The 17585-nt window shown below is 33.5% G+C and overlaps 1 protein-coding gene across 1 annotated transcript; it reads right to left on the bottom strand.

Annotated features, from left to right (window-relative positions):
* Nucleotides 1–638: 638 nt before the first annotated feature.
* On the bottom strand, nucleotides 639–6572 carry LOC122586956 (alpha-galactosidase 3). Its single transcript, XM_043758999.1, has 15 exons — nucleotides 6334–6572; nucleotides 6125–6183; nucleotides 4835–4891; nucleotides 4720–4754; nucleotides 4358–4461; nucleotides 4211–4283; nucleotides 4071–4129; nucleotides 3917–3982; nucleotides 3749–3832; nucleotides 3434–3498; nucleotides 3264–3346; nucleotides 3074–3164; nucleotides 2918–2976; nucleotides 1716–1856; nucleotides 639–841 (listed from the first exon to the last, which is right to left on the bottom strand). Exons 1-15 carry the CDS (start codon nucleotides 6552–6554, stop codon nucleotides 740–742), a joined length of 1299 nt encoding a protein of 432 aa, XP_043614934.1. The 5' UTR covers nucleotides 6555–6572; the 3' UTR covers nucleotides 639–739.
* Nucleotides 6573–17585: the final 11013 nt, after the last annotated feature.

The raw sequence follows: 17585 nt of genomic DNA, 5'->3' as shown, positions 1-17585 counted from the left end.
TTTATGAAAGCTAGGGATGAAACCTGCAAGTTAGGTACCACGACAGGAACAATTTCTGTAATTAATTCTAATAACTATTGACTTTCCCTTTAAATCTTAATGACAAAACTCATTATACCCATTTCCTTCCTCTATATCTTATTTAGTTTTTCACCTATACACGCCTATGCTAATAATACAGAGGTTAAAGCATGGACCAAAAAGTAAATAGAATTAATACCGTGAGATATGAGCAAAATTGTGGCTCCTTTTTTGATTCAAGTTCTGACATGAGATGGCTGGACTATGATTCTCCCCAATACCTTTTTTCTTGTTTAACATGAGAACTTATATGAATATTATACCATTATAGGCGTTGGATTAGTATTTTGGAAGGATGTATCTGCAAGTTTCATTCATCACAAATAACTAATTACTCCATACTACAAAATTACAAAATTGTACATTTCATTTTACACTTCTTTATCGACAGTTTAAATTTGTTCCGATAATCATATAGCTATTCGTTGATGATGATCGGATGGCATATTGGCGCACTAATATCATTGCTCTCGAAAACCTTTCATAGAGAAGATAACATGTCAAGAAACTGCACATGCATTTGCCATTTGGGATATTCACTCTACACAACATAAACATAACCAAACATCTTCAATGTATTAATGATATATAAACAACCCCTTATTATTCCAAAGAGAGGAGGAGCCCATAGGTTTTTGAATTGTCACTTCGTTCAGACTTATACACGAGACAATGTGGGAGTTAAAACAAACATCTCGCAACTGTGGGCATCTACTGGAACCTCAAACGATGCAACTGCATCTGCCACTACATCTTTGTGCTGCAAACCAATCAAGATTTCATGGTCAGCATGTAATTTCCAAATCCATGATAGACAGTTAAAAACTAGAGTGGCCAAATGGAGAGGTCAGGCAGAGTGGGCCAAGAGTTACTACATTTGGGTAAACTTCTATTACAAGTCGCGTTGACCCATAAACACTTTCAACGTTTTTCGAACAAGTATTTCAAATACATACTCCTAAAACTGATTTATAAAACTCTATTATTATGAAAATAATTTAAGAATTCAAATAAAGCAATTCAAGAGGTCTTATACATCATATATCCTTTTTGGTGGATTTTTAGGCTATTTGAGGTGTTGGATACATCTATAACTCATATGGACCCATTTATAACTAAAGGGTTGGTATTGCCAAGTGCCAACTAAATAAAAATAAAACAACTTTGAGACAATCCAGTCCAAGTGAATCAACTATCGAAGAAACTGATTATCAACAGTCAAGGAAACAATTGACTAGATTGCATTTTTGCTTTATAATTTCTTGAGTATGCCAAGAAGTCAAGTGAAGAAATCCGATTATGCATACCTAATCTTCTGGAAATTTATATGATGTAATGAAACTGAATGATCAATCTGAGACGTTTTAGATTTTTTTTTTTATGGAAACCGAAAAGCATTCATTTGATTAATGTTCTGAGTTGGAGATTAGAGATTTACATAACTAAGACTTGAATGAACTATTTAACTGGGATATGTAGAGAACATTGGCTGATGGGAACATTGGACCTTTAGAACTTAAAAATTAGAGCTATTTCTCACGACAAAAGAACTAGATGCTGAAATGCATACACAAGCTAAGGAATTTTGGATAATATACAAAAGCAATTGGATTATTTTGAGAAGAAGTTAATACCTTCCACAGATCTCGTACAGAAACACTAGCAGAGGACTCGAGTCCAATTGTATCCCATGAAACTTTAATCGTTCCAGCTTCTGAACACCTATTCCATAGAACGACAGCAAAACGTTTTCCAGACAAAGGCCCGGCCCAAACCTGAAGACAAGTTTAGATGTGGCTCAAACACATCAATCTGTTATGCCACACGGGAAATGAAGTGGGAAAAGTATTGTTCCATAACAAAAAAGGATGAACCCAAGGTACCAAAAATCCTAGGTAATGGGTCTTTATCTATTTATATTTCCCTTCTATTACCATTTGACTCTACGAGGAGTAGAGAGCTTTCCGTTGATGGTTAACGGGCGATCAGTAAATTTTTAGTACCGTTTCAGCATATTCTGTTACCAACAACTAAATCAAAAGAACCAGTTAACTTTTTCCCGGTTCAGTTAATCGAGAAATCACTGGGGATAACAGTTATCCAGATCAATTGTTGGTTCTGGTAAGACCAAAGAAAAAGGTAATGGGGGGAACCCTAGCCCCGGTACCAAAATTGGATACCCATCGACTCATCCCGTATGAGCCATATGATGCCAATACCTCCATCCTAAATAGATTAATTGCGTAAAAAAGAAAAGTATAACTAAATACCGTGTCAAAAGTCACTAAGAGTGTTATTTGCACATCGCTCGAAGTGTTTTATTTAAAGGATAAAGCACCTCTCAAAATGCAAATACGATTTCCTTCAAATTTAGATCAGTACAGAAATATGACTGTTTTTTGTAACCATATTTGAAACAGCGAATATCTGAAAAAAGTCCAAATTTCTGGGGTAAGTAGTGTTCTGGGCAACCCGACCCACTTCGATCTGTAGCAAAATATATCCGTTAAGACCAGAACCCATTTTGAAAATTCCCCAATTCACCCAATCCCACCCCTACACGACATTAACAAAAAGAATTTATGCGGGATAGAAGCTTGAGCCCAACTTTAAGGTTCACATGGGTAGTTAACTAATTATCATGTTATCTATCTACAGACTTGACTGTTCTACACTACATGCTTAGATATAAATAATCCTTTCTAGTATCTATAGTCGGAGATTCGGTCTAGATCACATATGTTTGCGGCAACAACAGGAATTACATATTAAATACAATAAATGACTAGAAAGACGAGTTTCACTTTCATCTATATCAAAATACATATTGCTTTACCTGGAGACAGTTATCTGTTCCTGAAGTGCTAACTTTTCTTCCCTGAATTCCAAGTGGATCTGCAAAATAGAACAAAAATTACTTCTAAGAAAAGAAAGACTGCGTATAGTTACTGTTATCCATACACAAACAAACAACATCAAATTTGGAGATTACCTTGGTTAACAGCAATCACCTCTTTATTACTTAAAATTTCAAATGTTTCTGCAGTCATGTTCCTGACATCACAACCTATAAGAAGTGGAGCCTGCACATTCGAGAAATCTTCAATCAAAATAAATGCATGAACTTCTTACAAAGAACTATTCAAACAAAGCAGAAGAAAAGTGAAAAGAGAAAACACCACCTTCATCAAAGCCCATATGCTAAAATGTGATCGGTATTCCAAATAAGTCATGCCTCCATTACCAACTTCTAACATATCAGGATCTGCATTTAATTTAAAATGAAGAATAATTACTCCAAGGTTATTGATTGGCAGAGAATGGATGAATATTCTACAACACTGATTCCTACCATTCCATCCACCAGGTCCTGCATAGGATGCCCATTTGTCATTGAGATCGGCAATAGAAATCATACTGGAGAGAAATTTAATCAATTTATAGGTAAACAAATAACATCAGTTTTTTTTTTTTTTGAACAAAAATATTATATTTATTAAGCTTTTCGGCAAGGAACCGAAAAGACAACAGTAAATTACATGAGATACTTCGGGCTAATATGCCATAAGGGCCACATTAACTATCCTATTACTACTACTATTCCAAAAAATAAATAACAGCAGTTAACCACACGTCCATATAACAGTCATTGCAAAAAAGTTTGAACCTTGCCCATGTGTCATTGATGTCATCTGTTGTTCTCCAACTATTTCCAACATTGCCTGCCCATAGAGCAGGATCATCTTCACCCCTGCCAGAGTAGGAAAATCCAATTATTTCACCTAATTGTGTTGAAAATACTCAAAATCTTATATGGGCAGAAACGATTCATTACCATTCACAAAGGGAATAAAAGATTTCCCGTCCTGTTGAATTCAGAGCATTCCGCATTGGTGGATATCTATAAATATACACCAGTATATTAAACAACAAACAATTTCCAGAAGTTATAAAATAACAAAAATGAAAATCGGATGATGAAAACAAACCTATCAATCGGCTTGATGCCAAGATTGAAGCAATTGTCATACTTCAAGTAGTCCACGCCCTACACAACATCATAACACGAATTATTATACAAAGATTTGAATTTTGGATTTTTTTTTTGGCAGGCCGCATCACAACTTACCCAGGAAGCCCAAGTTGCCGCATCATCATTCTCATGGAAAAGTGAAGCAGGTCGTACTTGACAAGTGAAAACACTAGAACATGAAACAAAATCAGTTACAAGAACAACACGTAAGATAGTTATAAGAATTAATGGATCTTATAGTACCCTGCAGAAGAATAGATACCAAGCTTGAGGCCCTTTTCATGTACATAATCAGCGAGAGCCTTAATCCCAGATGGAAATGTTCTTGATTCAGGAGCTAACAGTCCCTGCATAACCAGCCAGTAAAATTATTATTTAACAACCGAACTCGACTGGGTTTCCTATGAACTTTCCAACATTTGAAACTAGTACTACTAATATATATGTATCCAAATTCATATGCACAGGAAAAAGGTTTCTGTGGAGGGTTTAACGCTTAGGGGTAGTTTTCATTGATAATATCATGATTCATGACAGATGACTATAATGGTGAAAGTTTACCAGAAAAAAATAAAGTAGCAAAAGGTATATTAATTTTGACTTGCCTTTTCATCCCGTGACAATGCTTCCCAACAATCATCTGTTTTTAGGGAAGATATATAAGTCATAAGACTCAACCACCAATAACAAGAATCAATAAGTACATGTTAATTTGAGTACCAATATTAACATAATTATATCCCAGATCAGCCAACCCAGTTGTTATAAGTGCATCAGCTGCCAAACAGAATAATTATGTCAGTGTCCTGCACGAAAATTGCATAAACTAGCAGTACCACCTTAATTCCTTTTGGCAATTACATGCATAGCAAGATCTCAAATGGTAAAAACCATATTTACTTTGGCAAAAATCATCTTTTACGCAACGCTATTCATACACATGTTTGAATTGAAATCATTAAAATCAGTTGAAACTATATTATACCTTAAGTATCAATAATACTAATGTAGTATGTTGTTTGTGACTTGCAAGACTAACAACTGAATTTATATAGACAACGGTCAGATATCGTACCATCAAAACACGCAAAATTGTTAAAATTCTTTTAAAATATGCCCAAATGTATGGAAATGTATCCAGGTTATCACAAAATATTGTTGTGTGTATCCTACTACCAAACCACCTCTTTTGTGTAACAAACTTTGAATTATTGTTATTGTAAGTATCTAGTAACCTCATCAAGTAGTAGTAGCTGGTAATTCATCATATGTGTAAGATTTTTACCAGCTATATAGTCATCCTAACAGCCATATCGATCTACAGGTTATAAAAAGTCGGATACATAGCAAAATATAATCATAGATATATAAAAACTGCCTGGAAGCATAATGATACACACACAACAGCTGCATGTGATAAAAGTTGGATATATTTTGGTACAATTTGACCTGAGGCGGAACCACTAAACTAAGCAACCGCAAACATTAATTATACATTTTTCATCAACTTACACACATTGTCAAAATAACATAGATCATACAACACAATCAATCAATTTAGTCTAGTAACACTAACTAGGGCTGTAAATGAATACAGCCTTCACGAACAGTTTTTAAAAGTGTTTAGCGGAAAGTTCGTTTACTTAATCAATGAACGAACACGAACAACATTTCCGGTTCGTTAAGCTCAACGAACAAACATGAAAGAGATTATTTGCTTAATAGTTAATAAACAAGAATTTTTCGTGTTTGTGTTCGTTCATTTGTTCACTTAAACAAACGAACACAAACACAAAATTATGTTCCGTTAGTTTAAGCGTTCGTGTTCATTCGTTTGTTCGGCTAAACTTAAACGAACAAACACGAATGAGTTACGTCTGGTTTGTTTATAGCCATACTAATAACCTATCAAGTCAACTATAGTCAACACTCACATTCAAATAACAAAATCACACACTCCTTAACAACATAAAAAATTATAAAAATTATAAAAAAAAAAAGCCTGCTAACCTGTTTCCTTTATAAGAGTCTCATTTATATCACAAGCAAAGAAATTCCAGCTATTCCATCTGTTCATTCCAATTCCAATTCCACACATTCATACATACATTCATTCTATATATATATATATATACACACACACACACACACAGATATAATCAAACAGATGAAATGAACACTAAAAAAAAGTCAAAATAAGTCAAAGAAAGTCAAATTACCCCATCTGTGGAGTCTGAGCCAGTCCATTATTAAGCTGAAGCAATCCATATTTTGAATTATCAAAAATATTAGCACTATTATTTACTGATTTTTCAACAATTGATAATGAAGGCACAAATCTTGCAGCAGCAGCAGATGATGATGATAATAATAATAATAATGATACAATCGATACATACAGAAATACTGATATAATCAGTGTTTTGTATTCCGTTGCCATTATTATTATTATTTGTAAAATGCTATTGAAATTTTATGTTTTTATTGTTTGTTATTTCCCATTCCGTTGTTATAATGTGATGAATTTTCTAGAGAATATTCGTTTGAAATGAGGAGACGTGTTAGAAATAGTTAAATACGTGTGATGTAATGTGTGTTTATAATGTTGTAATTTGGATAAAATTTGATTGATTTTTAAATAAGAAGGTAAGTGCATTTTTTATTTTTATTGTGATGATAATGACTTTGAAATGATCGGATTAAAAATAATTAATATCCACGTGTCATTTTTTAGTTCATTGTAAAGAGAGATAAGTTCATTAAACAAGTTTTAGTAAATGGAGTTCATTAAAAATGTAGTTTGAGGTCGTGTAATACAAGCAACATAACTCGTTTATCGACACTATGGCGTTGGGGATTATTATTATTATTATTATTATTATTATTTATATAATCTGCTTAATGACGGATTTTAAACAAGCAAAAAAATAAGAAATTGTTTATTTGTTTATGATAATAAATATAATTTTTATGCCCAAAAAGAATCTATGTATTTATTTAAATAAATAAACGTTAGAATAGTATCTACATGATGTAACGGTGTAAGTATAACGGTGCTGGCAGAAATGTATGGTGGTGGCGCACTGACGGTGGCGACGAGTAGTGTAGTTATTAATATAATATAATCTTCCTTACGTTGAAAATTTTATTTGAATGTGATACTTTTTTTGAAAAAGAATCTATACTATTTATTAAGAACAATTTTTTTTTCTTTTAAATAATTCAGTCTTTTAGTTACTTTTTTTATCTCTCACCTTTTAAAACCTGTATCCCAAACCTTAAAAGACTTTTACATAAATTAAACATGTTCACACATATCTCATATTTCACAAGTGACTTTTTTATTAACTATGTTATCCTTTTACGTCTGTCACTTTTACATTAATAATCATACCATTAATGTCACCATCACCCATGCGGGTACACCTCTCGTAATTGATAAATAAATATCTATAAAAAAAACAATCCCAGACAAAGAGGCCCTGTACTTAACATTTTTAACTTACTGGTCTAAATCTATTCCCCATATGGGCTTTAGTTTTGACATTGTTGGACTAAATGACATTTGCTGATTTGCATCCAATCATATTATGATATTAAATTATTAATGATATTTAGAGGTGGCAAAATATACTTGTCAGAACGGGTTGTGTGTCGGGTCAAAATAGGTCCAGGTCAAAACATGTAGTTTTAAAAATGGGTCGAAACGGTTCCGGGTCAATACGAGTGTGAGTCAATACCGGTGCTGGTCAGAACGGGTCATTTAAAAAATGACCTTATTTTTATGCTTTCTAATTGTTTATTAAAAGCAATGTTAATATTTTCATGAAATAACATTGTATCTTAAATCTAACTTTATTTTTCAAAATGGTGTGAACTTAATCTCTTAAATTGTGTATTTATTAATTATATATGGTGTTGTGTGTTTTCCGTGTATATATATATAATATATATATATAAAATATATATATATAATATATAATATTTATAATAACTTTAAGTATTATAATAGCTTTTGTTTTTAAATCGTAAGTTATCATAATAGGTAGCTAGCAGTGTAGCATCATAGGAAATCTACTCTCTCCTTCTCCCAGACTCTTTTCCAATCCAACTTTATATTCGTATTTTTTTCTTTATTTTAGTCTGGTTTGTAATCTATTTATCACCAAATCAATGTACACATCTCTTTGTACAATGTACAACTTATTGAAGTGCACTTTTCCTAAACTTAACAACTTTAAATATGGAAATAGCAATATTATCCACATATGTGTTTCACCACCACCATGTCTACATACCTGACTTATCTGGATTGAAATAATCCTTCCAAAATCACTGTCTTATTTTTTCTCATTCAACCGTATTTGCCCATTCTAACCCGTCCAGGCTAAAATCTTTACCCAATTAGATCTTAAGTTTTTATTATAAATGTATTTTCGGATCACCCATTTCCACCCGCTTATATAATAACTACCACCCATTCACACCAAAGTGAATGAAAAATGATCCAAAATGACCCAATCAGTTACTTTTTGATAACTATTGCCAGTTCTAATGATACTTAATATTAACAGTAAACTACTAGCATGGCAGTAAAACCCAAGTTCGATTGAATATTCAAAACCTGAAAGTTTTAGAGCCAATTGAGAATGGCTTATCAGGTGTGGGCAGGTTTCGGCCTTTCAAAGTGTCAAATGGGATTTTTTATTATTATTTTTTTTTTATCATGTACAAAGCGTGTACAAAGCATCTGACACCCCCAACCTCCGTTCTCAACATATCCCTCCCTTCTCAACATATCATATATCATACATTCATTAATGTTGTTTCTTTTTTATTATCGGATGGTCTATCCCAACCAAAGTTTTTGGTATCTCGACCATATCGCTCCAACACATTCCCGCGCCTCCATGTCTGTAATGACAAATCTGGTAGAGTAAAAGCGGACCCCCTGTCATTAATAATCTGGTCGGGTTACAAAAATATGGTCGGGATACCATGCGCCATTATTATATGAAGTCAATTGTGAACTACCAACACTTAATTCTCATGTTGTATTGGACATTAACCGAGGTTAATTCAAGATTATGTCTATAGTCGATTCTTTGTGGCCTACAATGACATAACTTGATAAGATAATAGGACACGAGTTAGGTTTGGGGGAAGCTATGCCGCTATGGCCTCCATTTGAATACTTCGACAACAGATTGAATGATTACTTGGAACAAACATTATGCTTCATGTTAATGAAACCAAAAGTTTGAAGAAAACAACAACATACTAATCTTGGGCAACACCCAAGTAAGACTTAGCAGCAGAGTTGTATTCACAAGAAACCAAGAAAATTGGTGAGATTCAAGACAATCATCAATGGATGAGATTAAAAGTAAGCTTACACATGAAAAGGTTATCTTTGGCGACATCACCGGTTATCTCCGGCGACATCATAGTTCATCTCCGGCAACATCTCTAGTGGTCATTTTAATCTCCGACAGCGGGGACGGTATCTCCAGGGATTACCAATTTTCTTTTTCAGTGGATACGGTACGAGTGTTGCCCTCATCCGTTCTAAAGGGGTTATCACCAGACGCATATAGGAATGGTATGGTTTTGATGGGTGGCGATCTAAGAGATGGTGATGGTTTGATACGGTACGGGGTCCACCCTTGTTGCCGACACCGACACCGTGGCTGTCTCGCTGGAGAAGGAGGAGGAGGTGGTAGTGGCGGCTGTCTCGCCGGAGAAGAAGAAGGAGGTTGTAGCCGGCGGCTGTCTCGCCGGAGAAGAAGAAGGAGGTTGTAGCCGGCGGCTGTCTCGTCGGAGAAGAGAAGGAGATGGTGGATGGCGGTTGTGTCACCAGAGAAGAAGGAGATGAGAGGGGAGAAGAGGATTAATCTCATCCATTAATGACGCTAAATTAAGGGCCAAGATTTGGTTCTTGGATCTCACCAAAAATTAAAGTTTTATATGAACAATCCTTCTTAGTCCTTAGCAACATACTAATCTTGGGCAACACCCAAGTATTACACTAGTTAATTAGGGATATTGGTATGGCCGTATGGAATAATTGCAAATTTTTTGAGAACAGTTATATGAGTTAACGATAATAAAATATATAACTATCATGTACATGTTAAAATTATGTATTATTTTAGGCATCCACAGTAAAACATTTACATAACTGTTTATTATGAGTTTTAATGGTTTACGAACCAAGCTTTCATAAAATGGCTCACTGTATGTCAAATTGTCAATGATACACAATTCACTCAAGATCATGGTATGAAATTAGAAGAGATCCTCTCAAGTTGGAAGAATTTGATTAGATCAAAGATACTGGTTTAAAAAAGTGTTCCAACTAAAGTGTAAAGCAATTCATCATTTGTTTTCCTTTTTATAAATTCGCAATTTGTATCATCTAAAGAAGACCTTCAAAGTTCAAAAACATCCTAAAATAACTAAACTATGTTCTCGAACTTAAATAACTAATGAAACTCAACTAAATATTACTAACAATAACGATAAAAACAGTAATAAACTTAATTAATTTGACCTAGAAACAACTTGCGTAGAATAGTACAGAGTCGAATTGAAGTTTCTATGACTTTTGCTGATATGTATGAATATGAATGGTTATGATTGGCTGTGTGTCTATTTAAAAACTTTGGAACAAGATCTATTATCAACTTGGTTGACAAAACTGGATAAAGTATTTTCTTGTTTTTTCCTGAAAGTAAAATAACAACCACATATTGGTATTCAAGAACTTCTTTATAACTTTTTATTATTTGGGTAAACAAATCTTATACTATGGAAAGCTATAATGCTATCATGTTATATATTGTAACCAGTTTTTATTATTACCTTTATGTTAATCTAAATCTAGAATAAATTGTTTGTATAGTAATAATTATCATTACTTTTTTTTAATTAATATCTAAACTATTATGAATAAAACAGGTGTACCAACCGATTTTTTAATCACAAAAATGGCAAAAGTCATAGAATAGATCAAAGTGGGTTGGTATACCTAAATAATAACTTGGCCGGTTCACCACGTGCTATCACATATGAGCCCAACTCATTTCTGATTTTCTGTCAATCTTGTAACTACATCTAGCCCCTTATTCTTTATAAAACTTCCATCTAGCCCTTGTGTTATCATCAAGAAATGATGAACATACCTATTATTTATTTGTTTAGACATGCATTTATAATAAAAAAAATTTGCTTTGTATTATGATATTCATGCATATTTTCAAGATGTAGTTATAATCGAATTACAACTTTCTATAAATATTTTTAAAAAATTAAACATAATTCTTAAGGTACTTTTACCAATTTCTATTAATTTAAAATATGAACTATCAATTCCTCATGGTTTCGGACACTTACCTCTTTAGATGCGTACGGACCGTGTTATCGCACTCTTGGTCTTCCGGGTGCCTTCCGATTCCAACTTCTAACATACTGCCCGCTTGGATGTCACTACTAGGGTTCGAGTCATTAACCAACTAACACTTCATTCTAAAAACAATAAAAAAAATAAAGTGAATTCTTCGAATATGTTTTTATTTATCTTATCGAAAAACAAGGGGTTACAAAATATAAGGCTACGTGTGCAAGAATGCAGTCAACTAATCACCAAAAGTTATTATGTACACGAACTCTAGGTCGACTTTATTGTATTCAGGAAACTTGAAATTCTGTTTATTGTGAACATAAAACGGATGTGGGACCGGTTACTTCACATAAAACTTGTTTATTTTCATATATTTTTTTTATTGTGTGCATAAACTAATCCCAAAAAATTATTGTGCGCATGCCACGTAAGCAGTCAACATGAAAGTGGTGACCGGCTAACTTCTCACCCGGTAACTTTTGTTTACTATGAGACTCTTGAACAAGTTTTCTGAATACAATAAAACCGATCTATAGTTCGTGCACACAATAACTTTTCAGGATTAGTTAACCGCATTCCGGCGCACTTAGCCCCAAAATATAGGGATTAGTTCCCTCGAATGTAAGAAACTTTGAACGAATGTCTATAGTAGGAAATAACTAAAGCTGTGTGTATTGTATGTAAACAACTTTGAAATAATGTTTATTGTATGTAAGAATTTCGTTTCAACCAATTACAATCTGGCAAGTGGCACCTGTATATGGTTGCCACGTATGTTTTCTTACATACAATAAACATTTTTTCAAGTTGCTTACATACAATACACATAACTTTAGTTTTTTCCTACTATAGACATTCGGTCAAAGATAATACATTCCAGAAAACTAATCCCCAAAATATATTATAAAGTTTTTACTTTTTAGTAAAAGACATCTGGGGAGGTGATATATGTAACGTTCTATCTATCCAATACACAGAAGAGTATATTGGGAAAAACGAGTCTCTTTGGTTTCACAACAATCATAGTCCAAAAATAGATAAACATCAAACACAATATGAAAACAAGAATTTACGTGAAAACTCCAAAACCGAAGAAAAATCACTGGCCTCCAAAGAGAAAAGATTTCACTACGTGAAAAATTGTTACAATCACATATACTATTCTCTTAAGCCTACCACCCAAACCAACACACGTGAAATCAGCAAGTCCTACACCCTAAAACAAAGACCCGACTTATCTTCTATACATAAAAAAACACCCCACTTTAGTTTCACTCGGACCCTCACCGACTTCCTTTTAGTATTGTTGACTTTTTCGAACAAGTGTAATGAAAAACTTCTTGATATATTTATACACATGTTAACCTTACACAAGACACTTTGTAAAGCTTTTACAACACCTTTCATATACCAAGCTTCGTTAATAAACTTCAACAAGCTTATTGGATACTCTTTTCACAAACTTGTTAAGTACACTTCCACATGCTAATTAATTATTAAGTCACTTCCATCGGAGTATACCCTTTAGAGCGTTACCAATATTCAAACTCGGGGTGAGCACTTCAAATTCTAAGTGTGTTGTCAATTCTTCTATCGTTCAAAAAGAATTGATAGTTTGTTCACACAATTTATCTTCTACAGCACGTTATAAAACATATTTAAACTCTATTTTAAGTAACTTAAACATTTTTTTCAATATTCTCATATTGCCCTTAATTCATACATTACCTTTAATTTTATATCTCTAAACACAATCAGACAAACACCATACCAAGATCTAACACACAATCATTTCTTTCTCTCCTTCATATTTACACACAGGCATATCAATTCATCCCCCACTGTTATGTATTATTATCACCATTTAACCGCCGCAACGCGCGGGTACCAACCCTCGTTTTCAAAAATATTCACTGTATTTTTCGTACAATATAGGTGGGTGAAGTCAGTTTTTTGACTTTCTTTTATTTGAATCTTCGCTAACGAGGGTCAAATATTCCTTCCATCTTTTGGCCTCTTTGCATGAACTATTTCGAGTCTGTTTCTCATCTTATGGTTGACTGTGTTATGGTGAAAAGAGTTCACTTAAAATAAAATTCTCAACCTGCCATGGATAAAATGCCAATATGAGTAGATTTAGAAGGTTTGTTAATTATTCATTAACTTTTGCCTTTTCAATGAAAAAAAAAACATCAAAGATGACTTACTAAGTTTATTGACTAAACTTTAAATGGATAAAAATCATAATAGGGAAAAAAAAAATCCATAAAAAGGTAATCTTTAACTTGGAATTTCTGATCTGGAGAACTTATTTAATTTTCGTCTATTAAAAGGATTTCGTTTGTAGAGTTTTTTTAATATATGTAATATCGTTAGTTTTTAACGTCAGACCTTCGTTAACTACCACGTCAGTTCACGTCGTTAGAAAAACCTAATGTGGACTATATTTATATATCTATTTATACATATCATATACGAGTATATTATTATTTACTTTCTCTTTCTCGACACTCTCTCTCCATTTACTGATCCCGGCCACCACCCTGGTGTGTTGCGTAATTTGAAAAAATAATTTTTAATTAAGAAAACATAGTTTTAAATTTATAAAATGTTGCACAATTAAATACCTCAACAAAATGCAAACTAACGAGCAGTGGACCCGATCGAAAGTAGATAGTTTTGTGGTAAATACATGATCGTTCGCAAAGGCGCTTGCACTACCTAGTCTAACAATGTGTGTAATTCCAGCGGTTGGGGGTTGTCACAATTTCCTATTAAAACTAACAAAACTGAAAAGTATCATGTTTAACTTATTCTAACTATTATGGTTCTGGATCCCTCAGTTATAAGTGAATCACTTTTTACATCTAGTTATAGGCCGACTAGTGTTTTTCGACCATCTTCATGTATTAATCCTAATGTATGATTATAGATCGATCATCAGAATTAAACTAATACACTAAGATATAGAACCAATAATAGTATGAAGAACTCATTAACCATGGATCTACGACAAACAGTAAACACAATCCAACAGATCTAACAAATAAAGTAAAATAATTAAACGTCTACATGATCACATCGAACCAAACAAGTATTCAGCCTACTAGCCTGACATTATTAAAGGAATAACAAAGTCTGAAAAGATAAAAGACATTGTTTACCAACTGGAAGTAAATAAAAGAGATAGATCTAAGTAAAATATGAAGATAGGAAGGTGTTAGAAGCTCCAAAACCTCCTTGAAATCCGCAAAGTCGACCTAGGGTTTGTATATGGCGCATAGGGCTGCTGAATCGACTTTCTCTTAGGGTTTTGAGGGTTTATTTCGTATTTATAAAGGTGAAAGTCGGTTGCTAAATTGGGCCGCCTAGCGGCGCTGGGCCTACTGATGTTGGGCCATCGGCGCTGGCAGCTCCTGCTACACTCTGATTTGCTTCGTTCGACTCCCGAATTGCTTCCTTGTGTCTTGTAACTTCACAGGCCTTCATGTTGTGTTGATTGATGCCATTTACTCTCACTCGTATCTTCCGTGAACCGGCATTTATATCGAATCCATTAAGTACAAATAGTTCCGGAATATTAACTCATTTAAGCATTGAAATGTGGCTTATGATGGAGGGAATTTATCACAAATTGAACGCTCATCACACCCCCACCGCCTGGCTATCTCTCACCACCGACACTCTCACTCACTTTCACTCTCTCTTTTTCTCTTTCTTTTTGTCTCTTCTGATTTCGGCTACTCTCTTTCTCTTTGCTACTACTGTTCTAGACCGCTGGCGGCCGAAAAAATGTTGTCAGAAAGTTTATTTTCGCGATTTGTACCCCGATTATTTGAGTTAGAACTCGAAATTGGTACCAAAATGCTCAAAATCGACGTCCACACAAATCCTAACCAAAATAAACCTCGATCTAACCTTCGACGGAAAACCCAACAACTCGCCGGAAAAAGTATTTTCGTGGTTTCTCTCGCCTTTGTTAAAATTAAAACACGAAATTGGTTGCAATCGATTCACATTTCAATCGCGTACAAACCCTTTCTAATTTTACAATCTAGAAATGTCGCCGAAAAACGAACCGCCTGAAGAACGAACTGGTGGGGGGAGCGGGGTTTCAGAAACAACGAGTTAAATAAATATAGATTTCTATATGTTAGTATGTATATGGATGTTTGGATTTTCCAAACTGTAATTTTGTTAAAATAAGTAAAGTTTGGTTGGTGAAAAATAGAAAATGGTTGACGGGAAAATTTGGGAAGCACAATGGACGGTGGAGATGTGATGACATGAAAATGGTAAACGCATAAAATTTGGGAAACATTATTGGTATAATTTATCGGCTAAGTTTGTACAAACATACATTGTTACTGGCGACGTGCATATGTAGATTAAAACTAATAAACTATGATAATTTATGACTTTACAAAAAATGGTTTTGCGAGAAAAGTTGTCGGAAAATGGTGTAGCTAGAAAAGTCGTCGGAGGAAACTCAATAGTTCACGTGGACACTTTTATGACATGGCAAGCTATGTTGGTAGTTAACGAAGATCTCACGTTAAAAAATTAACAATATTATCTTTATTAATAAAGTTTTAGAAACAAAATCATTTTAATAAACGAAAAATAAATAGATTCCCTAAATTATGAATTTTGAGCGAAATGGTTCCCCTTTTTATGGATTTTTCCGTAAATAATATATAACCTTGACATGTACTTGATAGTTGACATTGTTAACTAAGTTAGATAACTAACTATTAGGTTAATAGCCCAATAGTAAGGATATCTCTCTACGAGGGTTTGGATATGGAGAGACTCAGTTTCAAGTCTAAAAGGACAAAGTTGTCTTCTAATTGTTGTCATTCATTTGGCGGACTACTAGGGGTTTTCCAGTACTAGGTATTGAGTGAGGGCTCTCGAGCGTGGACCCGGTTAATACAACTTAATTTATACCATACGTTTTGATATTCAATCCGCACCTATAATAAAAGGGAAATGATATTCCTGCAATAAAAATTACACATCTACAACAATATTTGCATTAATCAGTTGTCTTATGTGCATTACAACTTATACATTTGTTGTAGATGGCTAAATTCCGTTGTATGACTATCACTTCCCATAAAAAACCAAGTCATATAACTCTTCTCAAAATCCGCAATTAATTAATTTCCTTAATTAAGTAGTGTAATACTTTGGTGTTGCCCTCAATTAGTATATACTTTAAATCACATTCAAACCATCAAATGAGTCAATTACTTAAACTTATCCAAGTTGGCAAAATACTATTTTTTCCATATAGATGCATCATAATTACAAATTCAAAGACTTCTTGACTCTAACACTTAACATTATAATATTTTTACCAAAATGAAATATTTAGAGACAAGAACAAAAAGGGCCACTACGGGATCTAAGAACATTACTTACTCTTTCGTTAATGCAAAAAAGCTTTCAAATCAAAATTCAATTCGAATATCTCAAGGGCCTCAATTTGTTTCCACTTCCAGAACCACTTATAAAAAAGGAAACAACTTAAAGGATAAGCCAAAACTTTAGTGAGTACTCTTGCATACAGTTATATATGTGTTAGGTTGATTACCATATGATGATGGATTCCGTGTGAGACAATCGATTTGACGTTAAGGCCTAAGTAGTTGCTATTGTTGTTGTCTACACAAGTAAGGCGTGTGTGTTTATTCCTATATGGATCCATATGTGCTCATTAGCATGAAGGTGAGTCTCTATGAATTGGTACGTAGGATGGTATCATAGTCTACATATGACAGTCTTTATGCATTTATATATGTTATTAGTGCAAAAGTGAGCCTACAAAAAATGGTATGAAAGTACCATAGGCTACATGCGAGAGTTGATTTTACCCTCAGTAACACTCTAAGATTTTAAAAGGTATGTAAATTAATTTTTATTGAAGTTTAATCTTTAAAATAAATTTCTAGTATTTAAATTTAAAAAATGTGATTAAATTAGTCGGGTCAATATGTTAATCAGTCTAATTCTTTATATAAACGAGGTTTAAAGCGTGTGCGTTGCACGTCTGGGAGGAATTGA

The sequence above is a fragment of the Erigeron canadensis genome, chromosome 2 (genome assembly GCF_010389155.1).
Source record: "Erigeron canadensis isolate Cc75 chromosome 2, C_canadensis_v1, whole genome shotgun sequence".
NCBI classification, from domain to species: Eukaryota; Viridiplantae; Streptophyta; class Magnoliopsida; order Asterales; family Asteraceae; genus Erigeron; species Erigeron canadensis.
This window is presented reverse-complemented; position numbering and strand designations above follow the sequence as displayed.